Raw genomic sequence first — 18,981 nt, forward strand, 5'->3', positions numbered from 1 at the left:
GGTGCGTGGACTCATGCACAAAAAATAAATCTCATATTTTTACAGTGTTTTACCATTTATAAAGCACCATCACAAAAATAACTTTGTTTAATCCTGATATCAGCACTGTGGGATAGATTTCTTTCCCTCAAGATTCTTTAGCACTAGGGTTTAATAGTTCTGCTAATGTAATGAGTGAAATGAATGACAAAGGAAGGTGTGATACAAGAAGCAGTAGTAGTAAAAAAAGCTTGATAAATACGTTGGTAAACATAAATAAATAATGCTGGTTTTAAAAAATAACTCAGAGGATTTCAACACAACATGGAACAAAAATACTAAACAATGATAATGTGGAAGATTAAGATGCAAGGAGTGATCAGATTCGGTGCATTTTATGGTTCTTGTACTGTTTAAAAGGATACTAAAGGTATTAACTTCAGATTTCAAAATAGGCACGTGAAAAATTCAAGAATAATGACTAAAAGAATCAAAATAGAATGTGCAACTTCAAAACCGGTAGAATAAAACAAGAGAATAATGAAAATCAATCAATCCAGAAACCTGGAAAGGAGAAAGAGAGGGAAAAGGCACAAAAAAAGATATGAGAAATACATCCAAATTTATCAGGAATAACAGTTCACTTCATGCAAAATGACATTAAGAGGTTTACAAATCAAGGGATAGAAAGACATACTAGACAAATACTAATCAAAAGAAAGCTGATGTACCAATATAAATATCAGAAAAAGACAATTTATGTCAGAACGTATTATAAGGATAAAGAGATTCACTAATAGGTATAAGATAGTATCTCATGGTATTTTATTTTCCATTTCATTAATTATGATATAAGTGAAACTAAACATTTTTCAGTAGTAGTGTACTGAGAACTGGGAACTTGACTGATTCGCCTTTTTAGTTCTTTTTATTTTAAAGATTAATCATTTTTATTGCAAATCTTTCCACCCGCCCCTCCTAGAGTTGTTATCTTAGTTTTATAGTTTCCTACTGTTACAAAGTTGAAAATTTTTGTAATGGAATCTGGCACCTTGTAATGTCCATTTTTTCCTTCAACTCAGTTTTTCTCAAGTATTTTAAAAGTAAATTATAGAAAGCATGACACTCTATCGTTAACACTTTTATATGCATCTCAAAAAAGGATTTTTTCATATAGCAAAATATCATCACATCTAATATAATGAAAACAACGGGGTTTTTTTAGCATTTAATCTCCAGTCTACATTCAAATTTCCCCACACATACCCGAAATTCCCTTCACATCTCTATATCCAAAGCAGGATCCAATCCAGGATCATGCGCTGCATCTTGGTAACATGAAACTCAAATCTCTTAATTCTCAACCATCCTTTTAGAATCTACAAAAGTTCTTGTTCTAGTAACAGTAATCTGAAAGTCTGGGCCAGTGTTTTGTAGCACATTCCACCTTCCAGATTTGCCTTTTCCATCCTTGTGATATTATTAGCTTAATACTTCCTATAAACTGGAAGCTTAATCTAAAGGTGCTAAAGACTCAAGTTAAACTTTTTTTTTTTTAATCCAGCTGCATAAGAGGTAATTTTGGCTACTTCATATTAAGCAGGAGACATACATTCAGTGCCATTGGTATATCCGTCACCTCCAAAAGTTTCTTCTCACCTTCCTTATTTTTATTTTCTATTTAATTAATTAATTAATTAACTTTTTGTAATAAGAACAGTTAACACAAGGTCTACCGTATTGGCAAATTTTTAAGTATACAATACATTATTGTTAAATATAGGCACGATGGTGTACAGATCTCTTATTATTCATCCTGCATAACAGAATTTCTTAAAGGTGTCTATTCCTGTCTTGGGGTGGTACTTATAGCAGTGGATTTACTTCACATATTTTCATAACATTTTATAGTCTTATAATAGCTTATTGGCTTTTGGTCTACAACGGCAGTTCACAAACTTTTGGTATTAAACCCCTCTCTGAGGATCCCAAAGGGCTTTTACATGAGTTATAACTACTAATATTTACTCAAGTAGAAACTAAATTTGAAATTTTTTTTAAAGCACAAGAATATACAAGCACACATTCCATTAGCCATCATTGCGATGGTGTCCCGCACGTCACGTAATTACTAGAAAACTCAGTACATTAGGGAGCGACTGAGAGCGCAAAGGCGAATAACGTCTTAGTATTGTTAGAAACAGTTTTGACAGGAGCGAACACCGCACCCTCCTCTGCTCCAGGAGTCCCGAGATCACACTTTGAGAATCGCTGTCCATCACAAGTCTTTGTCTTCTCTTAGAGTTAGTGCCTGCCAGTGTTGTCCCGCCCCGCCCCCGCCCCCAGCAAGGAGCCGGAATCCGCTTTCTAGATGACCTTGCACCCAACCTTCTCGCGCGGTAAGGTTCCCGGAACCCAGAGCTGCGCGCGCACAGCGGGCGTCTGACTTCCCGGCGTGCCCCGGGCCTGCGGCGTAAAAGCGCGCAGGCCGTAGCGCCCCACGTGACCCGCGGCGCCGCGGAGCCGGGAGTCTGTGAGTGACCACGGTCGCGGGGTCCTCGGGCTTTTGTTCTGCGTCTCCCGCGGGCAGACCCGGGCTGACCCCCACCCCCACTCTCGCCTTCCAACAGAGAAGAAAGCCGGTGTGGGAGGAACGGTTCCAGCCCGAGCTTTCGTTCTCACCTGGAGCCTCCCGACCCTGGGACCCGCGAGTCTTTAAGACCCGCTCTTGCTCTGCTTGGGCCTCACTGCTAAACTGAGCCCTGGGCTCTAGACCCCTGCTGTTGAGAAAAGAAACATTTGCAAACATGTCCCGGATCGAAAAGATGAGCATTCTGGGCGTGCGGAGTTTTGGAATAGAGGATAAAGATAAACAAATTATCACATTCTTCAGTCCCCTCACAATTTTGGTTGGACCCAATGGGGCGGGGAAAACGGTAAGTCCTAAGTAGCCGCCTTCAGTTCACGGGTCGCCACGTGTTAGAAATCTGGAGTAAAATATCTGCAGAGTTCGGAACTCTTGATTAGGATGAGAGGAGTCCATATGACTCAGCTCCTGGGGCCCCAGGGTGTACCTGGGTCTCCGGCTGACTTCCCGGCCCAGGGGCGTGGCTTGGTGTGGCCTGTGGCCTTCAGGCCACTGCGACCTCAGGAACCGACCAGACTCCTGTGTGCAGTCATGTCCGGTGGACAAGGTTTCCATGAGAATCCTAAGAGACCGGGGGCTACCTCCGTCCGGGCTCAGCGAGCTCACAGTCCCACAGGAAGCCGTTTTGTCAACGTTGGTGTTTTATCGTTCCTTGCTCACGTGGCATAGCATTCACTTCCTGGTAGTCATCCCCGTACAGGATTTCTTTAAAAGTTATAAAATATGATAAATATATGACTTTAAGAAGACTGTCTATCCCGACTAAGATAATAAGTGATAAGTAAATGACATAATTTTAAAATGAAACATGTGTTGGGGCTTGGTTAAATTGGGACAGTATTTTGTTGTTAGGATACTCTTACCACTGTGTACTGGAAATATTTAGAAATTTGAGTTGGACCTGGAATGGCATGCAATTATGAAAAAAGTACAGCCAAGAGGCTCTCTGGTCTGAAAGGGTGCTTTGAGAAAAAGCAAGGTGGTATCATTGTAACAGGGAGAGGAGTAAATGAAGTGAAAAGCATAGAAAAGACATAAGGTTTTGTGTTGAGAGTTGAATCAGACTCTTGTCTGCTTTTATTTGTTTATGTAGAAATATTATTTATTGAATGCTTTTTATGTACCTAGCATTGTATTAAGTGCTCTACTGGTAGAGAGACTAGTATGTTTAGTGTTTATGAGCCCTAGCTGCTTTAATACAAATTTTTTCCTTCACCATTTATTAGCTGTGTGACTGGGCAAAAGTGACCTAAATGCTCCATGTCTTAGTTTTCTCCTCTGTAAAATGGAGGTTAAAAAATAGTTTCTGCGTGGGACTTCCTTGGTGGCGCAGTGGTTAAGAATCTGCCTGCCAGTGCAGGGGACACGGGTTTGAGCCCTGGTCCGGGAGGATCCCACATGCTGTGGAGCAACTAAGCCCATGCACCACAACTACTGAGCCTGCGCTCTGGAGCCCGCGTGTCTAGAGCCGGTGCTCCACAACAAGAGAAGCCACTGCAATGAGAAGCCTGTGCATGGCCCCGAAGGGTAGCCCCCGCTCACCCTGCCCGTGCACAGCAAAGACCCAACACAGCCAAAAATAAATAAATAAAAAAATAAATTTATTTAAAAAAATAGTTTCTACAGCCTAGGATTGATGTGAGAATTAAAAGCTTAATGTATGTGAAAGTGGTTAGTACAATACCTGGCACATAGTAAGGTCTTTGTAGATATTAGCCATTTGTTTAGTTTCGACTTTTAAAAAAATGTTAGCTTTATTGGAGTATAATGACATATAATTTGTAGGCTATTTAAAGTATACATCATGGTGATTTGACACAGATGTATATTGTAAATAATTTGTAGGCTTTTTAAAGTATACATCATGGTGATTTGACACAGATGTGTATTGTAAAATGATTCCCCCATCTAGTTAATTAACATGTATTTATCTTTTTTTGGTGAGAACATTTAAGTTACACTCTCATTAAATTTCATTTATACAATATAGTGTTGTCAACTATGGTGACCATGTTTTACTTTAGCCATTGTTATTAAAAACTTGACTTAGTTTAAAGGGTTTTAATTAGAAATAGAGAAATTTTCCCTCAAATAATAATTCTTTATTTTATTTCAGTATACCTCGTTAAGTATGAAGCTTTTCTATGAAGTTACAGTAATTATTCTTTAACACTTAATCATATTTATATGACAGGTTTTATAATGTCAAATTTTATCTGATCATATCTTTCATAGTCTCTATGGTAATAATATTTTATAATGAGTTAATATTTTATGATTAAATTCTGCAGTTCTCTAATAACTAAATAATATAATTTTCTATTTCTTTAGACCATCATTGAATGTCTAAAATATATTTGTACTGGAGATTTTCCTCCTGGAACCAAAGGAAATACATTCGTTCATGATCCCAAGGTAATGGTGCTAGTAAAACTTTGTACTTTTAAAGTAAAAAAAAAAATTTTTTTTTAAGTTTTGGCTGCGTCAGGTCTTAGTTGCGGTACACGGGCTTCTCTGTAGTTGTGGCGTGCGGGTTTTCTCTCTAGTTGTGGCACGTGGGCTCTGTAGTTTGTGGCCTGCAGGCTCTCTAGTTGAGGTGCCTGGGCTTTGCTGCCCCACAGCATGTGGGATTTTAGTTCCCCGACCAGGGATCGAACCTGGGTCCTCTGCATTGAAAGGCAGATTCTCTACCACTGGACCACCAGGGAAGTCCCTAAAATAAAATTTTTATAATTATGGAAGTGATGATAGCTCATTGTAGAAAATTTGGCAGTGGAAAAGTATGAAGAGGTATGAAAGTCACCCACATACAGTCTTAGCGCCCAGTGATAGCCATTGTTGACATTTTCATGTATTTCTTCTCCTTTACATACAGTCTTATATAGCTGAAATCATACTCTAATTTTGTATTCTGAGGTGTTTTTCCACCTAACATAATAAAGTCCCATGTTATTAAAAAAACTATTATTAATCTGGGTGTTTGATACATGGGTGTTTTAATCTTTTTACTTTTTTGTGTGTCTGAAATATTTCCTACATGTAACCTTTTATGAACATTTTTAATAATTGCATCATTTTCTTACATTTAGATTGCTTTTAGTTTTTCATTAAAATGTACCATGATGAAAGTCTTGGTGTATGAATGTTTGAATGGTATTTATGTTTTTAAAATAAATTTATTTATTTATGGCTGTGTTGGGTCTTCGTTGCTGCACACGGGCTTTCTCTAGTTGCAGCGAGCGGGGGCTACTCTTCATTGCGATGTGCTGGCTTCTCACTGCGGTGGCTTCTCTTGTTGTGGAGCAGAGGCTCTAGGCACTCAGGCTTCAGTAGTTGTGGCTCTCGGGCTCCAGAGCACAAGCTCAGTAGTTGTGGTGCCTGAGTTTAGTTGCTCCGTGGCATGTGGGATCTTCTCAGACCAAGGCTCAAACCCGTGTCCCCTGCATTAGCAGGCGGTTTCTTAACCACTGCGCCACCAGGGAAGTCCTGTGAATTATGGTGTTTAAACTCTTAGTGTGTGTATAGGACGTAGGCTTTTCTGTATGCATTTTGGCCTGTAGGTTTTTCTTTCTTTCTTTTTTTTTTTTATTGAAGTATAGTTGATTTACAATATTGTGTTAGTTTCAGGTATACAGCAAAGGGATTCAGTTATATACCTATTTTTTTTCCAGATTACTCCATCATAGGTTATTATAAGGTATTGAATATTGTTCCCCCTGTTATATAGTAAATCTCTGTTGCTAATCTATTTTATATATAGTAGTATGTATCTGTTAATCCCAAACTCCTAATTTATCCCTCTCCTTGAATAGGTTTTTCTTGTTCATGTATATAGTGGGGTCATGTGCCTCTCTCATTACCCCGCCTGCCAAGAGTTTGTTGTGTGTTTCCTCCAGGCTTTTTTCTGTGTTTATTAAAACATATCTGTGTGTGTATATAAATACGCTCATGTAAATATTTTAATACATCAATAGAATTTTATTTTTCCATTGTATCAATACACATCAAATATTTATTTAGTGATATACTGCGGATATGTTAAAATATATATACACCTTTGTTTCATTATTTTTAATTACTAAATAGTATTTCATTGAGTTTATATTCTCTAAGCTGACCCACTGTTGATAGTCTTTTAAGTTGTTTCCACGTTTATGTGACTAAAGATAACTCTGTGATTATGAAAGTGATCTCAGGTGGCCTTGGCTTGCAGTGGCTTGAAGAGGATTTCGGTTCCCTGGCCAGGGATTGAAGTCAGGTCATGGCAGTGAAAGTGCCAAATACTAGCCACTAGACCACCAGGGCCAGTGGGCAGTGACAAGGCCCTGGTCCATTGGCTTTGTAGAAATGAATTTCCACAAAAACATGGAAAGTAGTGAAACAAGTAAAGTGTTTATTAGGAGGAAAAAGAGTACATGTGAATAGACTCACACAGGCGGGCTCAGAGAGAGAGTTGCGCCCTCATGGTAGTTTCAGTCACTTACATGGGACATTTCTTCTGGGTTTGCTCTGGCCAGTCATCTTGCTTTTTCTGGCCCTGAGCCTGTATCTGGTTTAACTCAGGGTCCTCCCCTGTGTGCACACGCGTCTCTTAGCCAAGATGGATTCTAGCGAAGAGGCCTATGGGCAGGTTGACATCACCTACTGTGGGGTGGTGCTCCCTCCCTTTTTGGCCCCCGAGGAGCCTTTTTGCGCAACTGTAGTCGGGAAGGTCTCCTTGACCTCGAGAATGAGGAACATGTGGTCTCTTTATCTTTTATCTGGGCAGGGCTCAGCTCCTCCTTGCTCCTTGCTGTTCATCTTGGAGTATCTGTCCACAGGGGACAAACTCCAGCTGCTCAGCCTGGGGCCCATCTATCTCCTGCCTCAAATCCCCCATGCGAGACATGAGCCCCAAGAAATCTTTTTTGGGAGGATGTAGGGCAAAGGTCTGTCTTCCGTAGCTTCTTCAGGCTGGCATGTGGTTCATAAACCCTACCTAGTTGGGTTCACGGAGCTCTTGCCCTGTCTCATTAAGGGGCCCAGGGTGACATCTGTTGTTATTCCAGCAGGATCTGTTCCGAGGAATGGCCAGAATCTCTGCATCACCATTATCTTGATGTGAAACTATTGTAATCTGGAAGAGACACACTTAACAAGCAGATTAAAAAGTCAGGGGCCAAAAACCAATAAAAGAATTATTGTAACCAGTGGCCTAAGGAGTAAGAACCAGGTTACGTTTCGTAACAATTTTGATCCTGGTCCAGATAGAATCAGTGCTTGGGTTACCCTGTCCAAAGGAATGGAGCCATTTGGCGTGGTCATATATATTTTTGATGTCTGCTTCTATTAGCCCAGTGTGATTTGATGTCGGTGTAACGCACTCAGTTAGTTGGACAACCTGACATTAATAGATCTCATTTCTTTTCAGGAGAATAAGCCTGAAACCCATTCTGGACCTGGAGCTTTGGGGAGACTTGTAGCCAGGTAGCTAGTTGTTTAGTTTTATCTAAGTAGGTTGAAACCTTTGATGTGGTATTAACACATAAATAACAGGAGCTATTGGTCATCATACATGTCTCTTTTTTTGGTTAACATATGATATAAAGCTATTTCATTGCCTAAAAATAATAATTTTAAGAGGAGACCTTTAAATTGTTTATTGTTTTATCTTAAAGTCAATTAAGTCCTCTCGGAGGCTGGATCAAATCAGTCCCTTTTGCCAAGTCAAGCATTTTGCTTTGCAGTTGTCCTTGCTCCTGCATTAGCAGTTTCTCCCTCTTTAGGGGATCATTTAGATCAGCATATAAACATGGTCTGGTAGCTCCAGTCCACAAACAGACAAACTCTCCCTTTACTGCAGATCAACCTCTGGCTACTACTTTGTTCTAGTTTATAGCAAAATTCACAAGAGTTGTGTGTACTGATTGTTTTCACTTTATTGTTTCCCCTTTCCTCCTCAGCCCACTCTGTTTAGATTTTTCTCCTTTTTTTCCCTCAGTAAAACTGCTCTTGTAAGGTCACCAGTAATCTCCATACTGCCAGATAAAACGGTTATTTTCTAATTCTCAATAACTTCTTTGCAGATTTCCCGCTTTTTAAAAAACATTGCTCTCTTGGCTTTCATGACACCATGATTTCATACCTCCTTTTTCACTGGCCATACTTTAATCTCCTCTGATGAGCCTACTTTTGCCTGGCTCTTCTTGGGTGATCTCATTCACTCTCACAGCTTTAAGTATTGGTTATATTGTTCTTGTCTAACACTTGGAAATGAATTGTCTGAGGAGACACACGTGCTGACAGAGCAAGAGACTTTATTGGCAAGGGGCACCCGGGGGGAGAGCAGTAGGGTAAGGGAACCCAGAAGAACTGCTCAGCTGCGTGGCTCGCAGTCTTGGGTTTTATGGTAATCTGGTTAGTTTCCGCGTTGTCTCTGGCCAGTCATTCTAAGTCAGGGTCCTTCCTGGTGGTGCACACATTGCTCAGCCAAGATGGATTCCAGCGAGAAGGGTTGTGGGAGGTTGGTAGGACATATGGACTGGCATCTCCTCTCTCCTTTTGACCTTTCCCGAATTCTTCCGGTTGGTGGTAGCTTGTTAGTTCCGCCTTCCTTACCAGGACCTCCTGTTGTAAGATAACTCATTCACGTGGTTACTATAGGGCCTGGCCAGGGCGGACAGTTTTGGTTAATGGTTCCTCTAACAGTTCTATGCTGATGAATCCCAAATTTATATATATAGCCCTAACTTCTTTCCTGCACTCTAGATATATATGTCCAGCTGTTTGATTATTTAATGGGCATCTCAAATTTAACATATTCAAAATAGAACTCTTGGTTCCCTGTTCCCCCATCCCTTTCACATTCTCAAGCCTGTTACTACCTTAGTACTCTCCAGTTTAATAAATGATATCATCATCCACATGTTTGCTCATGCAAAAACCTGTGTGCCATCCTTTGAGTGATTCCTTTATCTCATCCTGTTTCTAATTCATAAGCAATTCTTACCTGCTCTTCTAAAATATGTCCAGAATATGTCCCTTCATTCCATCTCTGCTGCGTTCCTGGTCCAAGCCACCACACTTTTCCCTTTGAATTATTCTGGTAGTCTCCAAACTTGTTTTTCCTGCCTCATTCATTTTTTTTTTTGGCTGTGGCATGTGGGATCTTAGCTGCCCAACCAGGGATCAAACCCATCCCCCCCTTCAGTGGAAGCACAGAGTCTTAACCACTGGACCCCTGGGAAAGTCCCTCCTGCTTCATTCTTTTTTTTTTTCTTTGATAATAAGAAGTGGATTTATTTAGAGAGAACCTCCTGCCTCATTCTTGAAGTTCTCTTTTTTACATAGCAACAAATTATCTTTAAGTATTTATTCATTCATTCAACAGGGAGTGAGTCACTCAAAATCTGAGGGGAGAATATTCCAGTCAGTGTTAATACTAAGTGCAAAGTCCTTGAGGTAGGAGCATGTTTGGTGTGTTCAAGGAATCACAAGAAGGAGCAAAATGGTAGGGTAAGACTGGTAGAAAATTAAGTTAGAGTAGTTGAAGGGTCTAGATCTGGTAGGACCTTGGGTTCTAATTTAAATAGGAATCTATTGGAAGATTTTAAGCAAGAAGAGGGCATGATCTGTATTTTAAAGTGATCAGTCTAGCTGCTGAGAGAAGACCGTCTGTAGGTGGCAAGGGTAGAAGGGTGAAAAGACTAACAAAGGGGATTTTGTGGTAATCCAGGTGAGAAATATTGCTGGTTAGATTAAGTGGTAATGGTAGAAAGTATGAGAAATGCTTGGATTTGGGCTGTATTTTAAAGGTAGAACCAGCAGATTAGCTAATGATTTGGGTAGTGATGTATGAGAAAAACAGAAGCATAAAGCAGAACTCCCAAGTTTTTTGACTTGAGCAAGTAGAAAAATAGTGTAATGAGAAAACACTGGAAAAGGAGATTTGGGTGGCTCTAGTTTAAACATGTAAATTGGGATAGGAATTCCCTGGCGGTCCATTGGTTAGGACTCGGCGCTTTCACTGTCGGGGGCCCAGGTTCAGTCCCTGGTTGGGGACCTAAGATCCCACAAGCTGCACGGCACAGTCAAAAAGAAAAAGAAAAGAAAACCCATGTAAATTGGGGATGTTTGTTAGATATCCAAAGGAGGTATCCAGTAGGTAAGTAGAAGTATGACCAGGGGAGAGGTTTGAGTTAAAGAAAGAAAATTAGGAATCATTGATGCATACAGTTATATATGTATGTAGTTAGTCTTAAAGCCTGATGGGATCACATAGGAAGTGAATATAGAGAAGAGACCCAAGACCTAAGCCTAGAGCACATTAGCATTTAGAAATAAGAAAGAGGAGGAGGACCCAGCAAAAGATGCTAAAAGAACAACTAGTAAAGTAAGGAAAACAGAGAATAGTGTCTTAGAAGAGAAAAGAATAAAGTGTTACAAGAAGGAGGAGTCATCAACTGTGTCAAATATGTCGATGGCTCAAAATAGATAATTAATGAGAATCTACTGTATAGCACAGGGAAATCTACTCATTACTCTTGGTGACCTAAGTGGGAAGGAAATCCAAAAAGAGGGGATATATGTATACATATAGCTGATTCACTTTGCTGTATAGCAGAAACTAACAGACATTGTAAATCAACTATACTCCAATAAAAATTAAAAAAAGAAATGTCAATAGCTCAAGTAAGAAGCAGGTTTGACTATGGGAAGGCCATTGGTGATCTTGACAAAACGAGTTTTAGTAATCTGAGAAAACAGGAGGTAAGGAAGTGAAACACAGAATTGTCTTGTGAATTTTGCTATAAGTGCAAAGAGAGATAGGGCAATAGCTGAAAAGGTTTGCAGGATCAAGGAGAGTGTTGGCTATTGTTCTTGTTCTTTTACATATGTATGTATGTATTTTCTGGATGTTTCCATGTTGATTGATGCTCTAGTATCTCTGCCAACTCCATCTATCACTCACCTCTTCCCAAATGCTTTCATATTTCTAGAGCTATTTTTCTCAGCTGTCTGCTTATGTCCTCTCTGTGGTTCTTCTGGCCATGGTGGTTTAGCTCTCTTCACTTACTACCCACTTTTCGGCTGCTCTCATTTCCCAGTTCTGAGCTCCCACGCACACTTGCTCATCAACCCTTCTCTCCTGAGTCACTCACACCTCCTACTGTGGATGAAGCCATTCCCCTTATCTGAATTGTCCACATCCCCTCAGTTTTCCCTATATGCTATGTTCTTCTCATTATTTCAGTTCCTCACACCCTCTTATATCTTCAGCTTCTCTTGTCTTTCCTTTTCCCTGTTTTAATTTGACCCTGAACCTAATATTGTTTACCTTGCCTTAAACAAACACCTGAATTTTTCTGGTTCTCCTCAATAATTTTTCTTACCTATGTTCAGTTGTTTCTATCTTCTTAGGAACTTTGATTTCCATGTTGCTCCATTTGCCTAATTTCCCACTTTTCTCCTTTACTTCTTTCAAACTTGCGGCTACATCAGTCCGGACGCGCAGGCTCAGCGGCCATGGCTCACGGGCCTAGCCGCTCCGTGGCATGTGGGATCTTCCCGGACTGGGGCACGAACCCGCGTCCCCTGCATCGACAGGCGGACTCCCAACCACTGTGCCACCAGGGAAGCCCACAACTGTCATTTTTGAACCAAAACAACAAATTAAAGCTACAAAGTGCCTAATAAATATTTGTTAAACAATTTGATGAATTAATATAAAAGTTAAATTTATGCCCAAAAGTCATGAAAAGTCCAACAAAAGTTATTCATGATTTTTTAAAAAGGCTGAATCCAGGGCTTGTGATTTTGGTTGCAGTAGAGTGAGTATCATACTTGTGCTCCCAAGATGAACAACTATAAAACTGGAAAAAATATTTGAATCCACTCTTTTCAGGCATTGGGCAACAGATGGTGCAGGGCTGTGATTTTTGAGAAAAGAGAAATATATGCGGTGACTACACATTTATTCTAGTTTTCTACGTAGGGATATTTTGCAAACTTCAGTGCATAGAGTTAGAACCCAGCAGAGAACCATAGTCCCTAGGCAGATGAAACAAAGAAAGAAATTTGGGTTTGCTGAGGTGGTTGTGAATTGTGAGGCAGGGTACAGGGGTGGGGTTTTTGTGCAGAGATGGGGCACCAGGAATCTGTACAAGGAACCCATGAGCTTTTGGCCAAATACTAAGCTGCATGTGTTCCAGAACGAGATTCAGTGAGGACTAGCAGCGAACAACTACTGGAGTAGAGGAGTGGGATTGTGAACTGAATGGAGATTCTAGAGTTTACACAATGCTGGGAGACATTTGAGTCATGATATGCCAGAGTAGGTGGAGCTTGTGGAACTCCTTAGTATTCTGTTGAGGCCTCAGAAAGGCCATCCTAACAAATCCTAAAACAAGCTTTGACAGAATCAAGCTGAGTAGCCTTCTAGAACAAAACTCAACACTTTTTAAAGGAAGTCAGCACAATCCAAACTCACACTGTAGCATCTACAATATCCAGAATATAATAAAAAATTAGTGTATATATGAAGAAACAAATGTAATCCATAACTGAGAGGAAAAAGTGAATAGAAACATATCCAGAGATGACAAATTTTGCAATTAGCAGACAAGGATTTTAAAAGCTATGACACATAAGTTCAAGAATTTAAAGGAAATTGGCCATAATGTGGGAAAAGATCCCAACAGAGAAATAAAATTATAAAAAAGACCCAAGAAGCTCAACACATAACAAGTAGCATAAACACACTTATATTGCATTTTACACTAAACTTGCTGAAAACCAGAGGTGAATTCTTAAAAGCAGACCGAGGAAAAAGTAACACATTATGCAGAGGGGAAAAATAATGATTTCTGACTTCTCATCAAAAACTTCCAAGGCATGAGATAGTGAGACAACATCTTTAAAGTGCTGGGGAATAAAAATCAATCTAAAATTCTATATACAACAAAAATATCCTTCAAAAATTGAAGATGAAATGGAGAACATTTTCTGATTGGGGAAAAAAAGAAAAGGTAGAGGTATTAGTTACCAGCAGATCTGTACCATAAGAAATGTTAAAGGAGGTTCTTGAGGCTGAGGGGAAGTGTTACGAAATTAGTCTTAGAGTAAAGTTTGCTGCAGATGCCCCCTTACAAACCTTAAAAATAAACGTTCAAAAGGACTAAGCCTCTAAGGAATTCCCTGGTAATCCATTGGTTAGGACTCCGCGCTTTCACTGCCGAGGGCACAGGTTCAGGACCAATCCCTGGTCAGGAAACTAACATACTGCAAGCTGCCCAGCTCGGCCAAATAAAGAAACAATATACACCATTAAATATTGGACTTCCCCAGAGGTCCAGTGGTTAAAAGACTCTGTGCTTCCACTGCAGGGGGCCCTGGTTCGATCCCTGGGAGGGGAAGTTCCGCATGCTGCATGATGCATCCAAAAAAAAAAAAAAAAAAAAAAAAGGATCAAGCCTCAAGAAACTTAGCTGCATGCCTGAACCAAATTCAACACTCATTAAAAGAGTAAAACAAAATTATTCATTCAACACTGTAAAATTCACAATCAGAAGTTACCAGGCATGCAAGGAACCCAGAACCAGGAGAAAATGAATTATAGAAATAAATAGAAAATGAAAGAGATGACAGAATTAGCAGACGATCTTAAAACAAATTACAAATCTTATAAATATGCAGACAGATGGAAAGGAAAACATTAAGTTTAATGAATGGAATAGAAGATATAACAAAAAGACCTAAATAAAGCAAAAGGAATACCAATGGGGTTTTTTTTTTGATTGAAGTATAGTTGATTTACAATATTGTGTTAGTTTCAGATGTACAGCATAGTGATTCAGTATTTTTGCAGATTATACGCTATTATAGGTTTTTACAAGTAAATGGGTAAAGTTCCTTGTGCTATACAGTGTATTCTTGTTGCTTATCTATTTTATATTTAGTAGTTTGTATCTGTTAATCCTATACCTCTAATTTGTCCCTCTCCCCTCCACTTTGGTAACCACAAATTTGTTTTCTGTATCTGTGAGTCTGTTTTGCATATACATTCATTTGTATTATTTTTTAGAGGGAATAACAGTGTTTTTAAATATAATAATACAGATAGGTTAAAAGTAAAAGGATGGAAAATCCTTTAGATAGCATATTAGAATATGCCAGCTAATAAAAAGAAAACTGAATTGGCTATATTAATATGAGACAGTATACTTCAGAACTAGTAACATTGACGTAAAAAGTGACATTTTATGATGATAAAGGAGTCAGTTCACCAAAAGGATATAACAACTCTAAATGTAGAGCTTTGATATGGAAGAGGCAAAAAATCTATGGAACTAAAGGAGAAACAGACAAATCTGCAATTATAGTTGGAGATCTCAATACTCCTGTTGGTAAAGAAACAGAAAGAGTAGACAAAATATCAGAAAGATGTGGAAAACTTTAATACTATTAATCAAATTAGCCTAATTGATGTTTATAGGACATTCTACTAGTAAACAGCAGAATACACATTATTTTCAGCCACTGTAAAACATTCACAAATATTCTGAACCATGAAACAAGTGAAAGCAAATTTTAAAGTGTTGAAGTCATACAGAATGTGTTTTCTGACCACAACAGAATTAAACTAGAAATCAATAACAGAAAATCCCCAGATATTTGAAAATTAGGCAGTACACTTCTTTTTTTTTTTTTTTCGGTACACGGGACTCTCACTGTTGTGGCCTCTCCCATTGCGGAGCACAGGCTCCGGACGCGCAGGCTCAGTGGCCATGGCTCACGGGCCCAGCTGCTCTGAGGCATGTGGGATCTTCCCGGACTGGGGCACGAGCCCGTGTCCCCTGCATCGGCAGGCAGACTCAACCACTGCGCCACCAGGGAAGCCCAGGCGGTACATTTCTAAATAACCCATGGATCAAAAAAGGGATCACGAAGGAAATTCAAAAATACTTTAAATAAAAGCATATCATACAAAAAATTTGTGGAATGCAGCTAACTAATGCTTAGAAATTTGTATAATAAAATGTTTATATTAGAAAAGAAAAAATGTCTAGAATTAATTACCTGAGCTTCTATCTTAAGAAACCTGAAAAAGAAGAGCTAATTAAATTCAGAATAAGTAAAGGAGGGAAATTAAAGATAAAAGCAAAAATCAGTGATATAGAATACAGAGAGAGAGAAAAACAGTGAAACCAGAAGATGGTTCTTTTTTAAAAAAAAAAAGGAACAATAAAATGAATAAGCCTCTAAGCAAAGTGATAAAAAAGCCATAAATTACCAATATTAGGAATGAAAGAGGCAACATCACTGCGGATCCTACAGACATTATATAGGTAATAAGGGAATACTGCTAGCAGGTTTATGCCAATAAATTCAGTAACTTAGATGAAATGGACAAATTCTTTTAAGAACATAAGTTACCAAACTTACTCAAGAAGAAATATGCCTACAAAAGAAATTGATTTGTAGTTAAAAACTTAACAAGAACTTCAGGTTGTGATGATTTTACTGGTGAGTTGTACAAAACATTTTAGGAGGAAATAGAGTCAGTTCTACATAAACCTTTTTTTTTACATCTTTATTGGAGTATAATTGCTTTACAGTGGTGTGTTAGTTTCTGCTTTATAACAAAGTGAATCAGTTATACATATACATATGTTCCCATATCTCTTCCCTCTTGCGTCTCCCTCCCTCCCACCCTCCCTATCCCACCCCTCTAGGTGGTCACAAACCAACAAGCTGATCTCCCTGTGCTATGCGGCTGCTTCCCACTAGCTAGCTATTTTACGTTTGGTAGTGTATATATATGTCCATGCCACTCTCTCACTTTGTCACAGCTTACCCTTCCCCCTCCCCATATCCTCAAGTCCATTCTCTAGTAGGTCTGTGTCTTTATTCCTGTCTTACCCCTAGGTTCTTCATGACATTTTTTTTCTTGAATTCCATATATATGGTAAGCATATGGTATTTGTCTTTCTCTTTCTGACCTAGAGTCTGTCATACAGAGTGAAGTAAGTCTACATAAACTTTTTCAGAAAAGAGAGGCAAAGGAACTATGTCCCAACTCATTTTATGAAGGTAGTATTACTGTGTTACCAAAAACCAAAGACATTACAAGAAAATTACAGATGGGTAACTGTCATGCATGCAAAAATCAATAACAAAATATTAGCAAATCAAAGTCAGCAATATATAAAGTTAATACACCATGATGGGTCCAAAAGCCAGTAGATGAGGGATTTCCCTGGTGGCGCAGTGGTTAAGAATCCGCCTGCCAATGCAGAGGACACGGGTTCGAGCCATGGCCCAGGAAGATCCCATATGCTGTGGAGCAACTAAGCCCGCGAGCCACAACTGCTGAGCCCGCATGCCACAACTACTGAAGCCCACGCACCTAAAGCCCGTGCTCCTCAACAAAAGAAGATACCGCAATGAGAAGCCCGTGCACCACAACAAAGAGTAGCCCCCACTCACCACAACTAGAGAAAGCTTGTGTGCAGCAACAAAGACCCAACGTAGCCAAAAATAAATAAATAAATTTATTTTTAAAACCCCACAAAAACCAGTAGATGAGGCTGAGAGAGGAGGGCATCCACAAAAACCTGGTTGGGAATTGGAGCCCAAGAGAGGAATGCATGAGTCCATAGTGATATTTAAAAAATGAAAATCTAGGCGGCGGTTGGGGCGGGTGTGGAGGACTAAGCCCTTCCTTATAGTAGAATCTTAACTAATAAATGTAGGAGGAATGATGGAATTAGAAAATTACTCTTTGATAGCTATCACAGTAATCATTCATTCATTTAAGAAACATTAATAGAGATGTTAAAACTAATGGAGGAAAAGCTTGATGAGGTTATGAGACATTTACACAGTCTCAGTGTATCTCTTTCCCAAATATTTATTAACAGCAAAGTAGAAAAAATAATATTCTGCCAGGAATATCTCCTGGTAGATACCACCTTTACCAGGAGATTGAAGGTAACATCCTCAATAATGAACTAAATTGAAATCATGCCCATCTGATAAGATGCAATGTAAGGAACATATCACTTCTGTGATATTGCTGCAAAGATGCATAATCTGATTCTAGTCCTGAAGAAATATTAGGCAAATCCAAATTTTGGGAGACCTTCTATAAAATAACATTTGGTAATTTTTAAAATTACCAGTCATGAAAGAGAAAATCTGAGGAACTGTTCCAGACTGAAAGAAACTAAAGAGACATGACAGCAATGTGTAATTTGAACAATATGTAACACTATGTGTAATTCTGAACTGGATCCTATTGTTGTAAAGGACATATTGGAAGAATTGGCAAAATTGAATGGGATCTGAGGGCCATATGGTAGTAATATATCACTCAATTTCCTGATTTTTATGGTTGAAAATGCCCATGTTTTATAGGAAATAACAGTGTTGGGATATCAGATCAGCAACTTATTCTCAAGTGGTTTGGGTGAAAAGTCATGGTGTATACTGTGTTTCTACTTTTCTGTAAGCTTGTGATTGTTTTTTAAAATGTTTTAAAAAATACTTTTGGTATGTAAAAGGATAAAATTCATTTACTTGAAAAATCCACATAGCTGATCTCCTAATGATGCTGAATAATGGAGGTAGATAATACAGTTCTAGTAAATCAAACAGTATTCTTTTCCTCCTTGTGTATTTTTAAAATTTACTTAAATTTTTTTTTTACTTTATATTGGAATATAGTTGATTTACAGTGTTGTGTTAGTTTCAGGTGTACAGCAAGGTGATTCATTTATACATATAAATATGTCTATTTTTTTCAGATTTTTTTCCCATGTAGGTTATTACAGATTACTGAGTTCCCTGTGATGTACAGTAGGTCCTTGCTGATTATCTATTTTATATATAGTATCGTGTATCTGTTAATCCCAACCTCATAATTTATCCCTCCCCCCCACCTTTCCGCATTGGTAACTATAAGTTTGTTTTTGAAGTCTGTGAGTCTGTTTCTGTTTTGTAAATAAGATTTTTTACATTCGTAAGATTTTTTACATTCATATATAAGTGATATCATATGATATTTTTCTTTCTCTGTCTGACTTACTTCACTTAGTATGATAATCTCTAGGTCCATTCATGTTGCTGCAAATGGCATTATTTTGTTCTTTTTTATGGCTGATATTCCACTGTATATATATATTACCACATCTTCTTTATCCATTCATCTGTGGATGGACATTTACGTTGCTTCCATGTCTTGGATATTGTAAATAGTGCTGCATTGAATTTTGGAGTGCATGTATCCTTTTGAATCATGGTTTTCTCCAGATATATGCCCAAGAGTGGGATTGCTGGATCATATGGTAGCTCTATTTTTAGTTTGTTTTTTTTTT

At 38.7% G+C, this 18,981-nt stretch overlaps 1 protein-coding gene across 2 annotated transcripts in view; it reads left to right on the top strand.

Annotated features, from left to right (window-relative positions):
- Positions 1 to 2,654: 2,654 nt before the first annotated feature.
- Positions 2,655 to 18,981, top strand: part of RAD50 (RAD50 double strand break repair protein) — a 102,074-nt gene continuing 85,747 nt past the window's right edge. For both annotated transcript variants that reach the window (XM_007461334.1, XM_007461335.1), the window contains exons 1-2: positions 2,655 to 2,915; positions 4,958 to 5,041. In XM_007461334.1, coding sequence (XP_007461396.1) covers positions 2,787 to 2,915; positions 4,958 to 5,041 — 213 coding nt within the window. In that variant the 5' untranslated portion in view covers positions 2,655 to 2,786. The remainder of the gene's footprint in view (positions 2,916 to 4,957; positions 5,042 to 18,981) is intronic.

The sequence above is a fragment of the Lipotes vexillifer genome, unplaced genomic scaffold (genome assembly GCF_000442215.2).
Source record: "Lipotes vexillifer unplaced genomic scaffold, Lipotes_vexillifer_v1.1 scaffold217, whole genome shotgun sequence".
Classification (NCBI taxonomy): domain Eukaryota; kingdom Metazoa; phylum Chordata; class Mammalia; order Artiodactyla; family Lipotidae; genus Lipotes; species Lipotes vexillifer.